This window comes from Oncorhynchus mykiss, chromosome 32 (assembly GCF_013265735.2).
Source record: "Oncorhynchus mykiss isolate Arlee chromosome 32, USDA_OmykA_1.1, whole genome shotgun sequence".
Classification (NCBI taxonomy): Eukaryota; Metazoa; Chordata; class Actinopteri; order Salmoniformes; family Salmonidae; genus Oncorhynchus; species Oncorhynchus mykiss.
This window is the reverse complement of record NC_050572.1, coordinates 9922534-9937919: the sequence shown is the minus strand read 5'-3', so window position 1 is coordinate 9937919 and position 15386 is coordinate 9922534. Positions and strand designations below refer to the sequence as shown.

Below are 15386 nucleotides of genomic sequence, written 5' to 3'. Positions count from 1 at the left end.
AGTGTAATCTTGCCCCTCTTGCTGTAGTGTAGGGATGTTATTCTAATCGGGTCTCCCTCTGCAGGTATTATTCTAACCTGGTCTCTCTCTGTCTGTAGTGTAGGGGTGTTATTCTAACCTGGTCTCCCTCTGTAGGTATTATTCTAACCTGGTCTCTCTCTGTCTGTAGTGTAGGGGTGTTATTCTAACCTGGTCTCCCTCTGTAGGTGTTATTCTAACCTGGTCTCTCTGTAGGTGTAGTGTAGGGGTGTTATTCTAACCTGGTCTCTCTGTCTGTAGTGTAGGGGTGTTATTCTAACCTGGTCTCTGTCTGTAGTGTAGGGGTGTTATTCTAACCTGGTCTCTGTCTGTAGTGTAGGGGTGTTATTCTAACCTGGTCTCTCTCTGTCTGTAGTGTAGGGGTGTTATTCTAACCTGGTCTCTCTCTGTAGGTGTTATTCTAACCTGGTCTCTCTGTCTGTAGTGTAGGGGTGTTATTCTAACCTGGTCTCTCTGTAGGTGTTATTCTAACCTGGTCTCTCTGTCTGTAGTGTAGGGGTGTTATTCTAACCTGGTCTCTCTCTGTAGGTGAAGTGTAGGGGTGTTATTCTAACCTGGTCTCTCTCTGTAGTGTAGGGGTGTTATTCTAACCTGGTCTCTCTGTAGTGTAGGGGTGTTATTCTAACCTGGTCTCTCTGTAGGTGTAGTGTAGGGGTGTTATCTTAACCTGGTCTCTCCCTGTAGGTGTAGTGTAGGGGTGTTATTCTAACCTGGTCTCTCTGTAGGTGTAGTGTAGGGGTGTTATTCTAACCTGGTCTCTCTTTCTGTAGTGTAGGGGTGTTATTCTAACCTGGTCTCTCTCTGTAGGTGTTATTCTAACCTGGTCTCTCTCTGTAGGTGTTATTCTAACCTGGTCTCTCTGTAGGTGTAGTGTAGGGATGTTATTCTAACCTGGTCTCTCTGTCTGTAGTGTAGGGGTGTTATTCTAATCGGGTCTCCCTCTGTAGGTGTTATTCTAACCTGGTCTCTCTGTAGGTGTAGTGTAGGGGTGTTATTCTAACCTGGTCTCTCCCTGTAGGTGTAGTGTAGGGGTGTTATTCTAACCTGGTCTCTCTCTGTAGGTGTTATTCTAACCTGGTCTCTCTTTCTGTAGTGTAGGGGTGTTATTATAACCTGGTCTCTCTGTGGGTGTAGTGTAGGAGTGTTATTCTAACCTGGTCTCTCTGTGGGTGTTATTCTAACCTGGTCTCTTTCTGTAGGTGTTATTCTAACCTGGTCTCTCTGTAGGTGTTATTCTAAACTGGTCTCTCTGTAGGTGTTATTCTAAACTGGTCTCTCTGTAGGTGTAGTGTAGGGGTGTTATTCTAACCTGGTCTCTCCCTGTAGGTGTAGTGTAGGGGTGTTATTCTAACCTGGTCTCTCCCTGTAGGTGTAGTGTAGGGGTGTTATTATAACCTGGTCTCTCTCTGTAGGTGTTATTCTAAACTGGTCTCTCTGTAGGTGTAGTGTAGGGGTGTTATTCTAACCTGGTCTCTCTGTAGGTGTAGTGTAGGGGTGTTATTCTAACCTGTAGGTGTAGTGTAGGGGTGTTATTCTAACCTGGTCTCTCCCTGTAGGTGTAGTGTAGGGGTGTTATTATAACCTAGTCTCCCTGTAGGTGTAGTGTAGGGGTGTTATTCTAACCTGGTCTCGCTGTAGGTGTAGTGTAGGGGTGTTATTCTAACCTGGTCTCTCTGTAGGTGTTATTCTAACCTGGTCTCTCTGTCTGTAGCGTAGGGGTGTTATTCTAACCTGGTCTCTCTTTCTGTAGTGTAGGGGTGTTATTATAACCTGGTCTCTCTCTGTAGGTGTTATTCTAACCTGGTCTCTCTCTGTAGGTGTTATTCTAACCTGGTTTCTCTGTCTGTTGTGTAGGGGTGTTATTCTAACCTGGTCTCTCTGTAGGTGTAGTGTAGGGGTGTTATTCTAACCTGGTCTCTCTGTCTGTAGTGTAGGGGTGTTATTCTAACCTGGTCTCTCTGTAGGTGTTATTCTAACCTGTTCTGTCTGTAGTGTAGGGGTGTTATTCTAACCTGGTCTCTCTGTGGGTGTTATTCTAACCTGGTCTCTCTCTAGGTGTTATTCTAACCTGGTCTCTCTGTCTGTAGTGTAGGGGTGTTATTCTAACCTGGTCTCTCTCTGTAGGTGTTATTCTAACCTGGTCTCTCTGTAGGTGTTATTCTAAACTGGTCTCTCTGTAGGTGTAGTGTAGGGGTGTTATTCTAACCTTGTCTCTCTGTAGGTGTAGTGTAGGGGTGTTATTCTAACCTGGTCTCTCCCTGTAGGTGTAGTGTAGGGATGTTATTATAACCTGGTCTCCCTGTAGTTGTAGTTTAGGGGTGTTATTCTAACCTGGTCTCTCTGTAGGTGTAGTGTAGGGGTGTTATTCTAACCTGGTCTCTCTCTGTAGGTGTTATTCTAACCTGGTCTCTCTCTGTAGGTGTTATTCTAACCTGGTCCCTCTCTGTAGGTGTTATTCTAACCTGGTCTCTCTCTGTAGGTGTTATTCTAACCTGGTCTCTCTGTCTGTAGTGTAGGGGTGTTATTCTAACCTGGTCTCTCTGTAGGTGTAGTGTAGGGGTGTTTTTCTAACCTGGTCTCTCTGTAGGTGTTATTCTAACCTGGTCTGTCTGTAGTGTAGGGGTGTTATTCTAACCTGGTCTCTCTGTAGGTGTAGTGTAGGGGTGTTATTCTAACCTGGTCTCTCTGTCTGTAGTGTAGGGGTGTTATTCTAACCTGGTCTCTCTGTAGGTGTTATTCTAACCTGGTCTCTCTGTCTGTAGTGTAGGGGTGTTATTCTAACCTGGTCTCTCTCTGTAGGTGTTATTCTAACCTGGTCTCTCTCTGTAGGTGTTATTCTAACCTGGTCTCTCTCTGTAGGTGTTATTCTAACCTGGTTTCTCTGTCTGTTGTGTAGGGGTGTTATTCTAACCTGGTCTCTCTGTAGGTGTAGTGTAGGGGTGTTATTCTAACCTGGTCTCTCTGTCTGTAGTGTAGGGGTGTTATTCTAACCTGGTCTCTCTGTAGGTGTTATTCTAACCTGGTCTCTCTGTAGGTGTTATTCTAACCTGTTCTGTCTGTAGTGTAGGGGTGTTATTCTAACCTGGTCTCTCTGTCTGTAGTGTAGGGGTGTTATTCTAACCTGGTCTCTCTGTCTGTAGTGTATGGGTGTTATTCTAACCTGGTCTTTCTGTAGGTGTTATTCTAACCTGGTCTCTCTGTCTGTAGTGTAGGGGTGTTATTCTAACCTGGTCTCTCTGTAGGTGTAGTGTAGGGGTGTTATTCTAACCTGGTCTCTCTGTCTGTAGTGTAGGGGTGTTATTCTAACCTGGTCTCTCTGTAGGTGTTATTCTAACCTGGTCTCTCTGTCTGTAGTGTAGGGGTGTTATTCTAACCTGGTCTCACTGTAGGTGTTATTCTAACCTGGTCTCTCTCTGTAGGTGTTATTCTAACCTGGTCTCTCTGTAGGTGTTATTCTAACTTGGTATCTCTGTAGGTGTAGTGTAGGGGTGTTATTCTAACCTGGTCTCTCTGTCTGTAGTGTAGGGGTGTTATTCTAACCTGGTCTCTGTCTGTAGTGTAGGGGTGTTTTTCTAACCTGGTCTCTCTGTAGGTGTAGTGTAGGGGTGTTATTCTAACCTGCTCTCTGTCTGTAGTGTAGGGGTGTTATTCTAACCTGGTCTCTCTGTCTGTAGTGTAGGGGTGTTAATCTAACCTGGTCTCTCTGTCTGTAGTGTAGGGGTGTTATTCTAACCTGGTCTCTCTCTGTAGGTGTTATTCTAACCTGGTCTCTCTCTGTAGGTGTTATTCTAACCTGGTCTCTCTGTCTGTAGTGTAGGGGTGTTATTCTAACCTGGTCTCTCTGTAGGTGTAGTGTAGGGGTGTTATTCTAACCTGGTCTCTCTGTAGGTGTTATTCTAACCTGGTCTGTCTGTAGTGTAGGGGTGTTATTCTAACCTGGTCTCTCTGTAGGTGTAGTGTAGGGGTGTTATTCTAACCTGGTCTCTCTGTCTGTAGTGTAGGGGTGTTATTCTAACCTGGTCTCTCTGTAGGTGTTATTCTAACCTGGTCTCTCTGTCTGTAGTGTAGGGGTGTTATTCTACCCTGGTCTCTCTCTGTAGGTGTTATTCTAACCTGGTCTCTCTCTGTAGGTGTTATTCTAACCTGGTCTCTCTCTGTAGGTGTTATTCTAACCTGGTCTCTCTGTCTGTAGTGTAGGGGTGTTATTCTAACCTGGTCTCTCTGTAGGTGTAGTGTAGGGGTGTTATTCTAACCTGGTCTCTCTGTCTGTAGTGTAGGGGTGTTATTCTAACCTAGTCTCTCTGTAGGTGTTATTCTAACCTGTTCTGTCTGTAGTGTAGGGGTGTTATTCTAACCTGGTCTCTCTCTAGGTGTAGTGTAGGGGTGTTATTCTAACCTGGTCTCTCTGTCTGTAGTGTAGGGGTGTTATTCTAACCTGGTCTCTCTGTAGGTGTTATTCTAACCTGGTCTCTCTGTCTGTAGTGTATGGGTGTTATTCTAACCTGGTCTCTCTGTAGGTGTTATTCTAACCTGGTCTCTCTGTCTGTAGTGTAGGGGTGTTATTCTAACCTGGTCTCTCTGTAGGTGTAGTGTAGGGGTGTTATTCTAACCTGGTCTCTCTGTCTGTAGTGTAGGGGTGTTATTCTAACCTGGTCTCTCTGTAGGTGTTATTCTAACCTGGTCTCTCTGTCTGTAGTGTAGGGGTGTTATTCTAACCTGGTCTCACTGTAGGTGTTATTCTAACCTGGTCTCTCTGTAGGTGTTATTCTAACCTGGTCTCTCTGTAGGTGTTATTCTAACCTGGACTCTCTGTAGGTGTTATTCTAAACTGGTCTCTCTGTAGGTGTAGTGTAGGGGTGTTATTCTAACCTGGTCTCTCTGTGGGTGTTATTCTAACCTGGTCTCTCTCTGTAGGTGTTATTCTAACCTGGTCTCTCTGTCTGTAGTGTAGGGGTGTTATTCTAACCTGGTCTCTCTCTGTAGGTGTTATTCTAACCTGGTCTCTCTGTAGGTGTTATTCTAAACTGGTCTCTCTGTAGGTGTAGTGTAGGGGTGTTATTCTAACCTTGTCTCTCTGTAGGTGTAGTGTAGGGGTGTTATTCTAACCTGGTCTCTCCCTGTAGGTGTAGTGTAGGGATGTTATTATAACCTGGTCTCCCTGTAGTTGTAGTTTAGGGGTGTTATTCTAACCTGGTCTCTCTGTAGGTGTAGTGTAGGGGTGTTATTCTAACCTGGTCTCTCTCTGTAGGTGTTATTCTAACCTGGTCCCTCTCTGTAGGTGTTATTCTAACCTGGTCTCTCTCTGTAGGTGTTATTCTAACCTGGTCTCTCTGTCTGTAGTGTAGGGGTGTTATTCTAACCTGGTCTCTCTGTAGGTGTAGTGTAGGGGTGTTATTCTAACCTGGTCTCTCTGTCTGTAGTGTAGGGGTGTTATTCTAACCTGGTCTCTCTGTAGGTGTTATTCTAACCTGGTCTCTCTGTCTGTAGTGTAGGGGTGTTATTCTAACCTGGTCTCACTGTAGGTGTTATTCTAACCTGGTCTCTCTCTGTAGGTGTTATTCTAACCTGGTCTCTCTGTAGGTGTTATTCTAACTTGGTATCTCTGTAGGTGTAGTGTAGGGGTGTTATTCTAACCTGGTCTCTCTGTCTGTAGTGTAGGGGTGTTATTCTAACCTGGTCTCTGTCTGTAGTGTAGGGGTGTTTTTCTAACCTGGTCTCTCTGTAGGTGTAGTGTAGGGGTGTTATTCTAACCTGCTCTCTGTCTGTAGTGTAGGGGTGTTATTCTAACCTGGTCTCTCTGTCTGTAGTGTAGGGGTGTTAATCTAACCTGGTCTCTTTGTCTGTAGTGTAGGGGTGTTATTCTAACCTGGTCTCTCTCTGTAGGTGTTATTCTAACCTGGTCTCTCTCTGTAGGTGTTATTCTAACCTGGTCTCTCTCTGTAGGTGTTATTCTAACCTGGTCTCTCTCTGTAGGTGTTATTCTAACCTGGTCTCACTGTAGGTGTTATTCTAACCTGGTCTCTCTCTGTAGGTGTTATTCTAACCTGGTCTCTATGTAGGTGTTATTCTAACTTGGTATCTCTGTAGTTGTAGTGTAGGGGTGTTATTCTAACCTGGTCTCTCTGTCTGTAGTGTAGGGGTGTTATTCTAACCTGGTCTCTGTCTGTAGTGTAGGGGTGTTTTTCTAACCTGGTCTCTCTGTAGGTGTAGTGTAGGGGTGTTATTCTAACCTGCTCTCTGTCTGTAGTGTAGGGGTGTTATTCTAACCTGGTCTCTCTCTGTAGGTGTTATTCTAACCTGGTCTCTCTCTGTAGGTGTTATTCTAACCTGGTCTCTCTCTGTAGGTGTTATTCTAACCTGGTCTCTCTCTGTAGGTGTTATTCTAACCTGGTCTCTCTCTGTAGGTGTTATTCTAACCTGGTCTCTCTGTGTCTAGTGTAGGGGTGTTATTCTAACCTGGTCTCTCTGTCTGTAGTGTAGGGGTGTTATTCTAACCTGGTCTCTCTGTAGGTGTTATTCTAACCTGGTCTGTCTGTAGGTGTAGTGTAGGGGTGTTATTCTAACCTGGTCTCTCTGTCTGTAGTGTAGGGGTGTTATTCTAACCTGGTCTCTCTGTAGGTGTTATTCTAACCTGGTCTCTCTGTCTGTAGTGTAGGGGTGTTATTCTAACCTGGTCTCTCTGTAGGTGTTATTCTAACCCGGTTCTCTCTGTCTGTAGTGTAGGGGTGTTATTCTAACCTGGTCTCTCTGTAGGTGTAGTGTAGGGGTGTTATTCTAACCTGGTCTCTCTGTCTGTAGTGTAGGGGTGTTATTCTAACCTGGTCTCTCTGTAGGTGTTATTCTAACCTGGTCTCTCTGTCTGTAGTGTAGGGGTGTTATTCTAACCTGGTCTCACTGTAGGTGTTATTCTAACCTGGTCTCTCTCTGTAGGTGTTATTCTAACCTGGTCTCTCTGTAGGTGTTATTCTAACTTGGTATCTCTGTAGGTGTAGTGTAGGGGTGTTATTCTAACCTTGTCTCTCTGTAGGTGTAGTGTAGGGGTGTTATTCTAACCTGGTCTCTGTCTGTAGTGTAGGGGTGTTTTTCTAACCTGGTCTCTCTGTAGGTGTAGTGTAGGGGTGTTATTCTAACCTGCTCTCTGTCTGTAGTGTAGGGGTGTTATTCTAACCTGGTCTCTCTGTCTGTAGTGTAGGGGTGTTATTCTAACCTGGTCTCTCTCTGTAGGTGTTATTCTAACCTGGTCTCTCTCTGTAGGTGTTATTCTAACCTGGTCTCTCTCTGTAGGTGTTATTCTAACCTGGTCTCTCTCTGTAGGTGTTATTCTAACCTGGTCTCTCTCTGTAGGTGTTATTCTAACCTGGTCTCTCTCTGTAGGTGTTATTCTAACCTGGTCTCTCTGTGTCTGTAGTGTAGGGGTGTTATTCTAACCTGGTCTCTCTGTCTGTAGTGTAGGGGTGTTATTCTAACCTGGTCTCTCTGTAGGTGTTATTCTAACCTGGTCTCTCTGTCTGTAGTGTAGGGGTGTTATTCTAACCTGGTCTCTCTCTGTAGGTGTAGTGTAGGGGTGTTATTCTAACCTGGTCTCTCTGTAGGTGTTATTCTAACCTGGTCTCCCTGTAGGTGTAGTGTAGGGGTGTTATTCTAACCTGGTCTCTCTGTCTGTAGTGTAGGGGTGTTATTCTAACCTGGTCTCTCTGTAGGTGTTATTCTAACCTGGTCTCCCTGTAGGTGTAGTGTAGGGGTGTTATTCTAACCTGGTCTCTCTGTAGGTGTAGTGTAGGGGTGTTATTCTAACCTGGTCTCTCTTTCTGTAGTGTAGGGGTGTTATTATAACCTGGTCTCTCTCTCTCTGTAGGTGTTATTCTAACCTGGTCTCTCTTTCTGTAGTGTCATGTAGGGGTGTTATTCTAACCTGGTCTCTCTGTAGGTGTAGTGTAGGGGTGTTATTCTAACCTGGTCTCTCTCTGTAGGTGTTATTCTAACCTGGTCTCTCTGTCTGTAGTGTAGGGGTGTTGTTATAATCTGGTCTCTGTAGTGTAGTGTTGTTATAACCTGGTCTCTAGTGTGTTGTTATACCCTGGTCTCTGTAGTATTGTTATAACCTGGTCTCTGTAGTGTAGTGTCCTTATAACCTGGTCTCTGTAGGTGTAGTTATAACCTGGTCTCTGTAGTGTAGTGTTGTTATAACCTGGTCTCTAGTGTGTTGTTATAACCTGGTCTCTAGTGTGTTGTTATAACCTGGTCTCTGTAGTGTTGTTATAACCTGGTCTCTGTAGTATTGTTATAACCTGGTCTCTGTAGTATTGTTATAACCTGGTCTCTAGTGTGTTGTTATAACCTGGTCTCTAGTGTGTTGTTATAACCTGGTCTCTAGTGTGTAGTTATAACCTGGTCTCTAGTGTGTTGTTATAACCTGGTCTCTAGTGTGTTGTTATAACCTGGTCTCTGTAGTATTGTTATAACCTGGTCTCTGTAGTATTGTTATAACCTGGTCTCTAGTGTGTTGTTATAACCTGGTCTCTAGTGTGTTGTTATAACCTGGTCTCTAGTGTGTAGTTATGACCTGGTCTCTGTAGTGTAGTGTTGTTATAACCTGGTCTCTGTAGTGTAGTGTTGTTATAACCTGGTCTCTGTAGTGTAGTGTTGTTATAACCTGGTCTCTGTAGTGTAGTGTTGTTATAACCTGGTCTCTGTAGTGTAGTGTTGTTATAACCTGGTCTCTGTAGTGTAGTGTTGTTATAACCTGGTCTCTGTAGTGGTGTTGTTATAACCTGGTCTCTGTAGTGTAGTGTTGTTATAACCTGGTCTCTAGTGTGTTGTTATAACCTGGTCTCTAGTGTGTTGTTATAACCTGGTCTCTAGTGTGTTGTTATAACCTGGTCTCTAGTGTGTTGTTATAACCTGGTCTCTAGTGTGTTGTTATAACCTGGTCTCTGTAGTATTGTTATAACCTGGTCTCTGTAGGTGTAGCGTTGTTATAACCTGGTCTCTAGTGTGTTATAACCTGGTCTCTAGTGTGTTATAACCTGGTCTCTAGTGTGTTGTTATAACCTGGTCTCTGTAGGTGTAGCGTTGTTATAACCTGGTGTCTGTAGTGTTGTTATAACCTGGTCGCTGTAGTGCTGTTATAACCTGGTCTCTGTAGTGTAGTTATAACCTGGTCTCTGTAGGTGTAGCGTTGTTATAACCTGGTCTCTGTAGGTGTAGTTATAACCTGGTCTCTGTAGTGTTGTTATAACCTGGTCTCTGTAGTGTAGTGTTGTTATAACCTGGTCTCTGTAGTGTAGTGTTGTTATAACCTGGTCTCTGTAGTGTAGTGTTGTTATAACCTGGTCTCTGTAGTGTAGTGTTGTTATAACCTGGTCTCTGTAGTGTAGTGTTGTTATAACCTGGTCTCTGTAGTGTAGTGTTGTTATAACCTGGTCTCTGTAGTGTAGTGTTGTTATAACCTGGTCTCTGTAGTGTAGTGTTGTTATAACCTGGTCTCTGTAGTGTAGTGTTGTTATAACCTGGTCTCTGTAGTGTAGTGTTGTTATAACCTGGTCTCTGTAGTGTAGTGTTGTTATAACCTGGTCTCTGTAGTGTAGTGTTGTTATAACCTGGTCTCTGTATTGTAGCGTTGTTATAACCTGGTCTCTGTAGTGTAGCGTTGTTATAACCTGGTCTCTGTAGTGTAGCGTTGTTATAACCTGGTCTCTGTAAGTGTAGCGTTGTTATAACCTGGTCTCTGTAGGTGTAGCGTTGTTATAACCTGGTCTCTGTAGGTGTAGTTATAACCTGGTCTCTGTAGTGTAGTGTTGTTATAACCTGGTCTCTAGTGTTATAACCTGGTCTCTCTCTTCAGGGGCGGTCGATGGATGAGCTGAACCATGATTTCCAGGCTCTGGCTCTAGAGGGGCGTGCCATGGGAGAGGTAAGGGGTCAGGGGTTACAGGTCAAGTAGATAGAGGACCATAGACATTCAGCCTACAGAAGGCCATGTGATAGTGGTAGGAAGAGCACTGTAGCCCAGAATAAAGTAACCCATAAATCCTGCTGCTATATTTAGTCATTCCGAGGAAAACGCCCTGACACTTCTTTCACTTCTCTTTCTTTCAATATTCTCTCTCTCTCTCTCTCTCTCTCTTTTTTTCTCTTGTTCCTCTTTCTGTTTCTCTCCTCCCTTTCTCTTTCTGTCTTTCTCCATCTCTTTCTCTCCCCTCCCCCTCTCCTTTTTACAGCAGCTTTTGACAGGTAAGAAGTTTTGGGAGAGTGACGAAGCTGGAAAAGATGGACCAAAGGGGATCTTCCTGGACCAGTGGAGGGGCAGCGCATGGGGGGCCACAGGTAAGCTCGAGAGTGAGCCCAGCCCCTGGGTTGAAACACCAATGAGTGCCCAGCCCCTGGGTTGAAACACCAATGAGTGCCCAGCCCCTGGGTTGAAACACCAATGAGTGCCCAGCCCCTGGGTTGAAACACCAATGAGTGCCCAGCCCCTGGGTTGAAACACCAATGGGTGCCCAGCCCCTGGGTTGAAACACCAATGGGTGCCCAGCCCCTGGGTTGAAACACCAATGGGTGCCCAGCCCCTGGGTTGAAACACCAATGGGTGCCCAGCCCCTGGGTTGAAACACCAATGGGTGCCCAGCCCCTGGGTTGAAACACCAATGAGTGCCCAGCCCCTGGGTTGAAACACCAATGGGTGCCCAGCCCCTGGGTTGAAACACCAATGAGTGCCCAGCCCCTGGGTTGAAACACCAATGGGTGCCCAGCCCCTGGGTTGAAACACCAATGAGTGCCCAGCCCCTGGGTTGAAACACCAATGAGTGCCCAGCCCCTGGGTTGAAACACCAATGGGTGCCCAGCCCCTGGGTTGAAACACCAATGAGTGCCCAGCCAAATGTGTACGTGTGCTTGGCAGTTTGACAATAGGTCTCTTTTTCTTTCTCCTCTACCAGACCACTTGGTGTCTCAGCCAATCATGGTGTCTCATCGGCCGGGTGGGGGTTTCCATGGCGGCGGGGAGGTGGGCGGGTCAGTGATGTCACCGCGGTCAGAGAGCGGGGGCTTGGGTGTCAGTATGGTAGAATACGTCCTCTCCTCTTCTCCCGCCGAGAAACTGGACTCCTGCCTCCGTAAGGGACCTTTCGTAAGTAGCCTACGTTCATTTACACTCCCATCATTCAATTCATATGTCTACATAGATCATCAATGCTGACCCATCTTCACCACTGGCAACCTGGACTCCTTGCGGCACTTGGTTATACTGCATCCGTGGTCTCGTTTAGATCTCTCTCTCTCTCTCTCTCTCTGTCTCTTTAGATCTCTCTCTCTGTGTCTCGTTAGAGCTCTCTCTCTCTGTGTCTCGTTAGAGCTCTCTCTCTCTGTGTCTCGTTAGATCTCTCTCTCTGTCTCATTTAGATCTCTCTCTCTGTCTCTTTATATCTCTCTCTGTCTCTTTAGATCTCTCTCTCTGTGTCTCGTTAGAGCTCTCTCTCTCTGTGTCTCTTTAGATCTCTCTCTCTCTCTCTTTAGATCTCTCTCTCTGTCTCTTTAGATCTCTCTCTCTGTCTCTTTAGATCTCTCTCTCGCTGTCTCTTTAGATCTCTCTCTCTCTGTCTCGTTAGAGCTCTCTCTCTCTCTGTGTCTCGTTAGAGCTCTCTCTCTCTCTGTGTCTCGTTAGAGCTCTCTCTCTCTCTGTGTCTCGTTAGATCTCTCTCCGTCTCATTTAGATCTCTCTCTGTCTTGTTTAGATCTCTCTCTCTGTCTTGTTTAGATCTCTCTCGCTCTGTCTCATTTAGATCTCTCTCTCTGTGTCTTGTTTAGATCTGTCTCTCTCTCTCTCTCTCTCTCTCTCTCTCTCTGTCTCTTTAGATCTCTCTCTCTGTCTTTAGATCTCTCGCTCTCTGTGTCTCTTTAGATGTCTCTCTCTGTGTCTCTTTAGATCTCTCTCTCTGTGTCTCTTTAGATCTCTCTCTCTGTGTCTCTTTAGATCTCTCTCTTGTTAAGGGAATTTTTATCAATGATGACTAATTATGTATACATTTCAATCAGGACTGACTAATCAGAATACTATTATGTTGTTGTATACGTATGAATTTTCTTTCTTGATCCCAGTACTGAATATAATGTGTGTGAATGTGGTCAAGAGTTAGAACAATGACTGTCTGTTCCTTGGTAGAAATGAATGAACGATATCTTCAGACTGGCTAGAATGCTTATCTACACGTGAAGACCTTGGCTCGTAAATTATATTAAATTGGTAGGGAGACGGATGTGGGAAGGCTTGAGATACAGCCTTTGTACTGGAACGGAGATGGCACGGGTTGGTGCTGAAACTAAGGACGTCATTTTCAGTTTATAACTTGTGGTAAACTGTATCGTATTCAGTACTCTTGTGAATAAACTCTGCTGATTGACTTTAAGACTGGGCTCTGTCCATTATTATAGAATAAGGGTCTTACAAATCCTTATGAATTGACAGAGTGTTTAATTTTAATTGGGTGTTAAAACATAGAGCAATTTAATTCCTTTAACATCTCTCTGTGTCTCGTTAGAGCTCTCTCTGTCTCGTTTAGATCTCTCTCTCTGTCTTGTTTAGATCTCTCTCTCTCTGTCTCGTTTAGATCTCTCTCTCTCTGTCTCTTTAGATCTCTCTCAGCTCTATGGATCTCCTGCTGTTACCTCTGTATTACTGTCAATTGATTGATCAATGTGTCAATCACAATGTTCTCAATCTGTCGCCCAACATTTATTTATCCCTCCCTCCCTCCCTCCCTCCCTCCCTCCCTCCCTCCCTCCCTCCCTCCCTCCCTCCCTCCCTCCCTCCCTCCCTCCCTCCCTCCCTCACTCCCTCACTCCCTCACTCCCTCACTCCCTCACTCCCTCACTCCCTCCCTCCATCCATCCATCTCCATCGCTCCAACTCTCTCGCTCCAACTCTCTCGCTCCAACTCTCTCGCTCCAACTCTCTCGCTCCAACTCTCTCGCTCCAACTCTCTCGCTCCATCTCTCTCGCTCCATCTCTCTCGCTCCATCTCTCTCGCTCCATCTCTCTCGCTCCATCTCTCTCGCTCCATCTCTCTCGCTCCATCTCTCTCGCTCCATCTCTCTCGCTCCATCTCTCTCGCTCCATCTCTCTCGCTCCATCTCTCTCGCTCCATCTCTCTCGCTCCATCTCTCTCGCTCCATCTCTCTCTCTCGCTCCATCTCTCTCTCTCGCTCCATCTCTCTCTCTCGCTCCATCTCTCTCTCTCTCGCTCCATCTCTCTCTCTCTCTCCATCTCTTTCTCCATCTCTCTCTCTCTCTCTCTTTCTCCATCTCTCTCTCTCTCTCTCTTTCTCCATCTCTCTCTCTCTCTCTCTTTCTCCATCTCTCTCTCTCTCTCTCTCTCTCTTTCTCCATCTCTCTCTCTCTCTCTCTTTCTCCATCTCTCTCTCTCTCTCTCTCTCTCTTTCTCCATCTCTCTCTCTCTCTCTTTCTCCATCTCTCTCTCTCTCTCTTTCTCCATCTCTCTCTCTCTCTCTTTCTCCATCTCTCTCTTTCTCCATTTCTCTCTCTCTCTCTTTCTCCATCTCTCTCTCTCTCTCTCTTTCTCCATCTCTCTCTCTCTCTCGCTCCATCTCTCTCTCTCGCTCCATCTCTCTCTCTCGCTCCATCTCTCTCTCTCTCTCCATCTCTTTCTCCATCTCTCTCTCTCTCTCTCTTTCTCCATCTCTCTCTCTCTCTCTCTTTCGCCATCTCTCTCTCTCTCTCTCTTTCTCCATCTCTCTCTCAAATTCAAATTCAAATTCAAGCTGCTTTATTGGCATGAAAAACATTGTGTCAATATTGCCAAAGCAACAATGTATACAATATACATTGTAACAAAATTGTAAATGATAGCAAATAATAATATAAAATGGTAGTAAATAATAATACAAAAATAAATACAATAAAATGGTAACAGTCTACAGTAAACATTAATAATTATAGTAATAACAATAATAGTAATAATAAGTAAGTTACTGTTTACTATGCAGATGTTATTATTCAGTGTCCCTCAGGCTATGGCAGGAAAATACATATTTGGCTGCAAGAGGAGCCATTGCTCCTTCGCCCATGAGTATTCTTAGTTTTTCCTCTGGGTTCAATTTGTAAAAATGTGGAATATATGTAGTCATTTCTGTGAATAATGAATCTCTTTGTGAGGAATATTTATCACAGTAAAGGAGAAAGTGCATCTCTGTCTCTACCTCCCCTGTCATGCAGTGACCACATACACGCTCCTCTTTGGGTAGCCATGTCTTTTTATGTCTGCCGGTTTCTATTGCCAATCGGTGGTCACTCAGCCTGTACTTGGTAAGGATCTGTCTCTGCTTCGTATCTCTGACAGAGTAGAGATAATCAGCCAATTCATATTCTCTGTTTAGGGTCAGATAGCAATTTAGTCGGCTTTGGGATTTTGTTTCGTTTTTCCAGTATTGTAAGTATGATTCCTTTGATTGGTTCATGATTTTGTTTATTGGAATTCTTTCTTTTGAAGCAGTGCTGGTGTCAGCTTGATTGGTGAGGTCCATCACCAGCTGACTGAGAGGGCTCGTTTCTGGGCTCAGCTCTTGGGCTTGAAGTGCTTTAAATTGCAGACTCGAATTTGGACTTGAATTTAGATGTAGCCAAAATTTTAATGATCTTTTCTGTATTTTCATTATTACTGGAAAACGGCCCAATTCTGCCCTACATGCATTAGTTGGTGTATTTCTCTGGACTTGTAGAATTTTCCGACAGAATTCTGCATGTAGGGTTTCAATTGGATGTTTGTCCCACATTTTAAAATCCAGTTTATTGAGTGGCCCCCAAACCTCACTTCCATAAAGTGCTATTGGTAGGATTACACTGTCAAATATTTTAGTCCAAATTCTAATTGGGATGTTGATTTTGAATAATTTCATTTTTATTGCATACATTGCTCTGCGGGCTTTTTCTTTGAGGGCCTTCACTGCCATATTAAAGTTTCCCGATGTAGATATGGTCAGACCAAGGTAGGTGTAATTTTTTGTGTGTTCAATTAAGGTGTTGTTCAGGGTGAATTTACATTTTTGTTTCTGACATCTGGTTTTTTTTTGGAAAATCATGATTTTAGTTTTTTGGAAATTTACTGCCAGGGCCCAATTATGGCAATATTGCTCCAGAATATTAATGTTTTGTTGAAGACCTTCTTTGGTTGGTGATAGAAGTACCAAGTCATCAGCATATAGCAGGTATTTCACCTCTGTGTCAAATAGTGTGAGTCCTGGGGCTGGAGATTGGTCCAACATGTCTGCTAATTCATTGATATAAATGTTGAAAAGATTTGGACTCAAATTGCAGCCTTGTCTCACACCTCGAC

General features: G+C 44.5%; 1 protein-coding gene across 5 annotated transcripts in view; it reads left to right on the top strand.

Moving 5' to 3' along the window:
* The window catches only part of LOC110489369 (pumilio homolog 1), a 63429-nt gene that overhangs the window by 9158 nt on the left and 38885 nt on the right, over positions 1-15386 (top strand). For 3 of the 5 annotated variants that reach the window (XM_036971534.1, XM_036971531.1, XM_036971532.1), the window contains exons 4-6: positions 9884-9952; positions 10260-10365; positions 10977-11167. In XM_036971534.1, coding sequence (XP_036827429.1) covers positions 9884-9952; positions 10260-10365; positions 10977-11167 — 366 coding nt within the window. The remainder of the gene's footprint in view (positions 1-9883; positions 9953-10259; positions 10366-10976; positions 11168-15386) is intronic. The other 2 variants (XM_036971535.1, XM_036971533.1) reach the window with 1 other exon arrangement.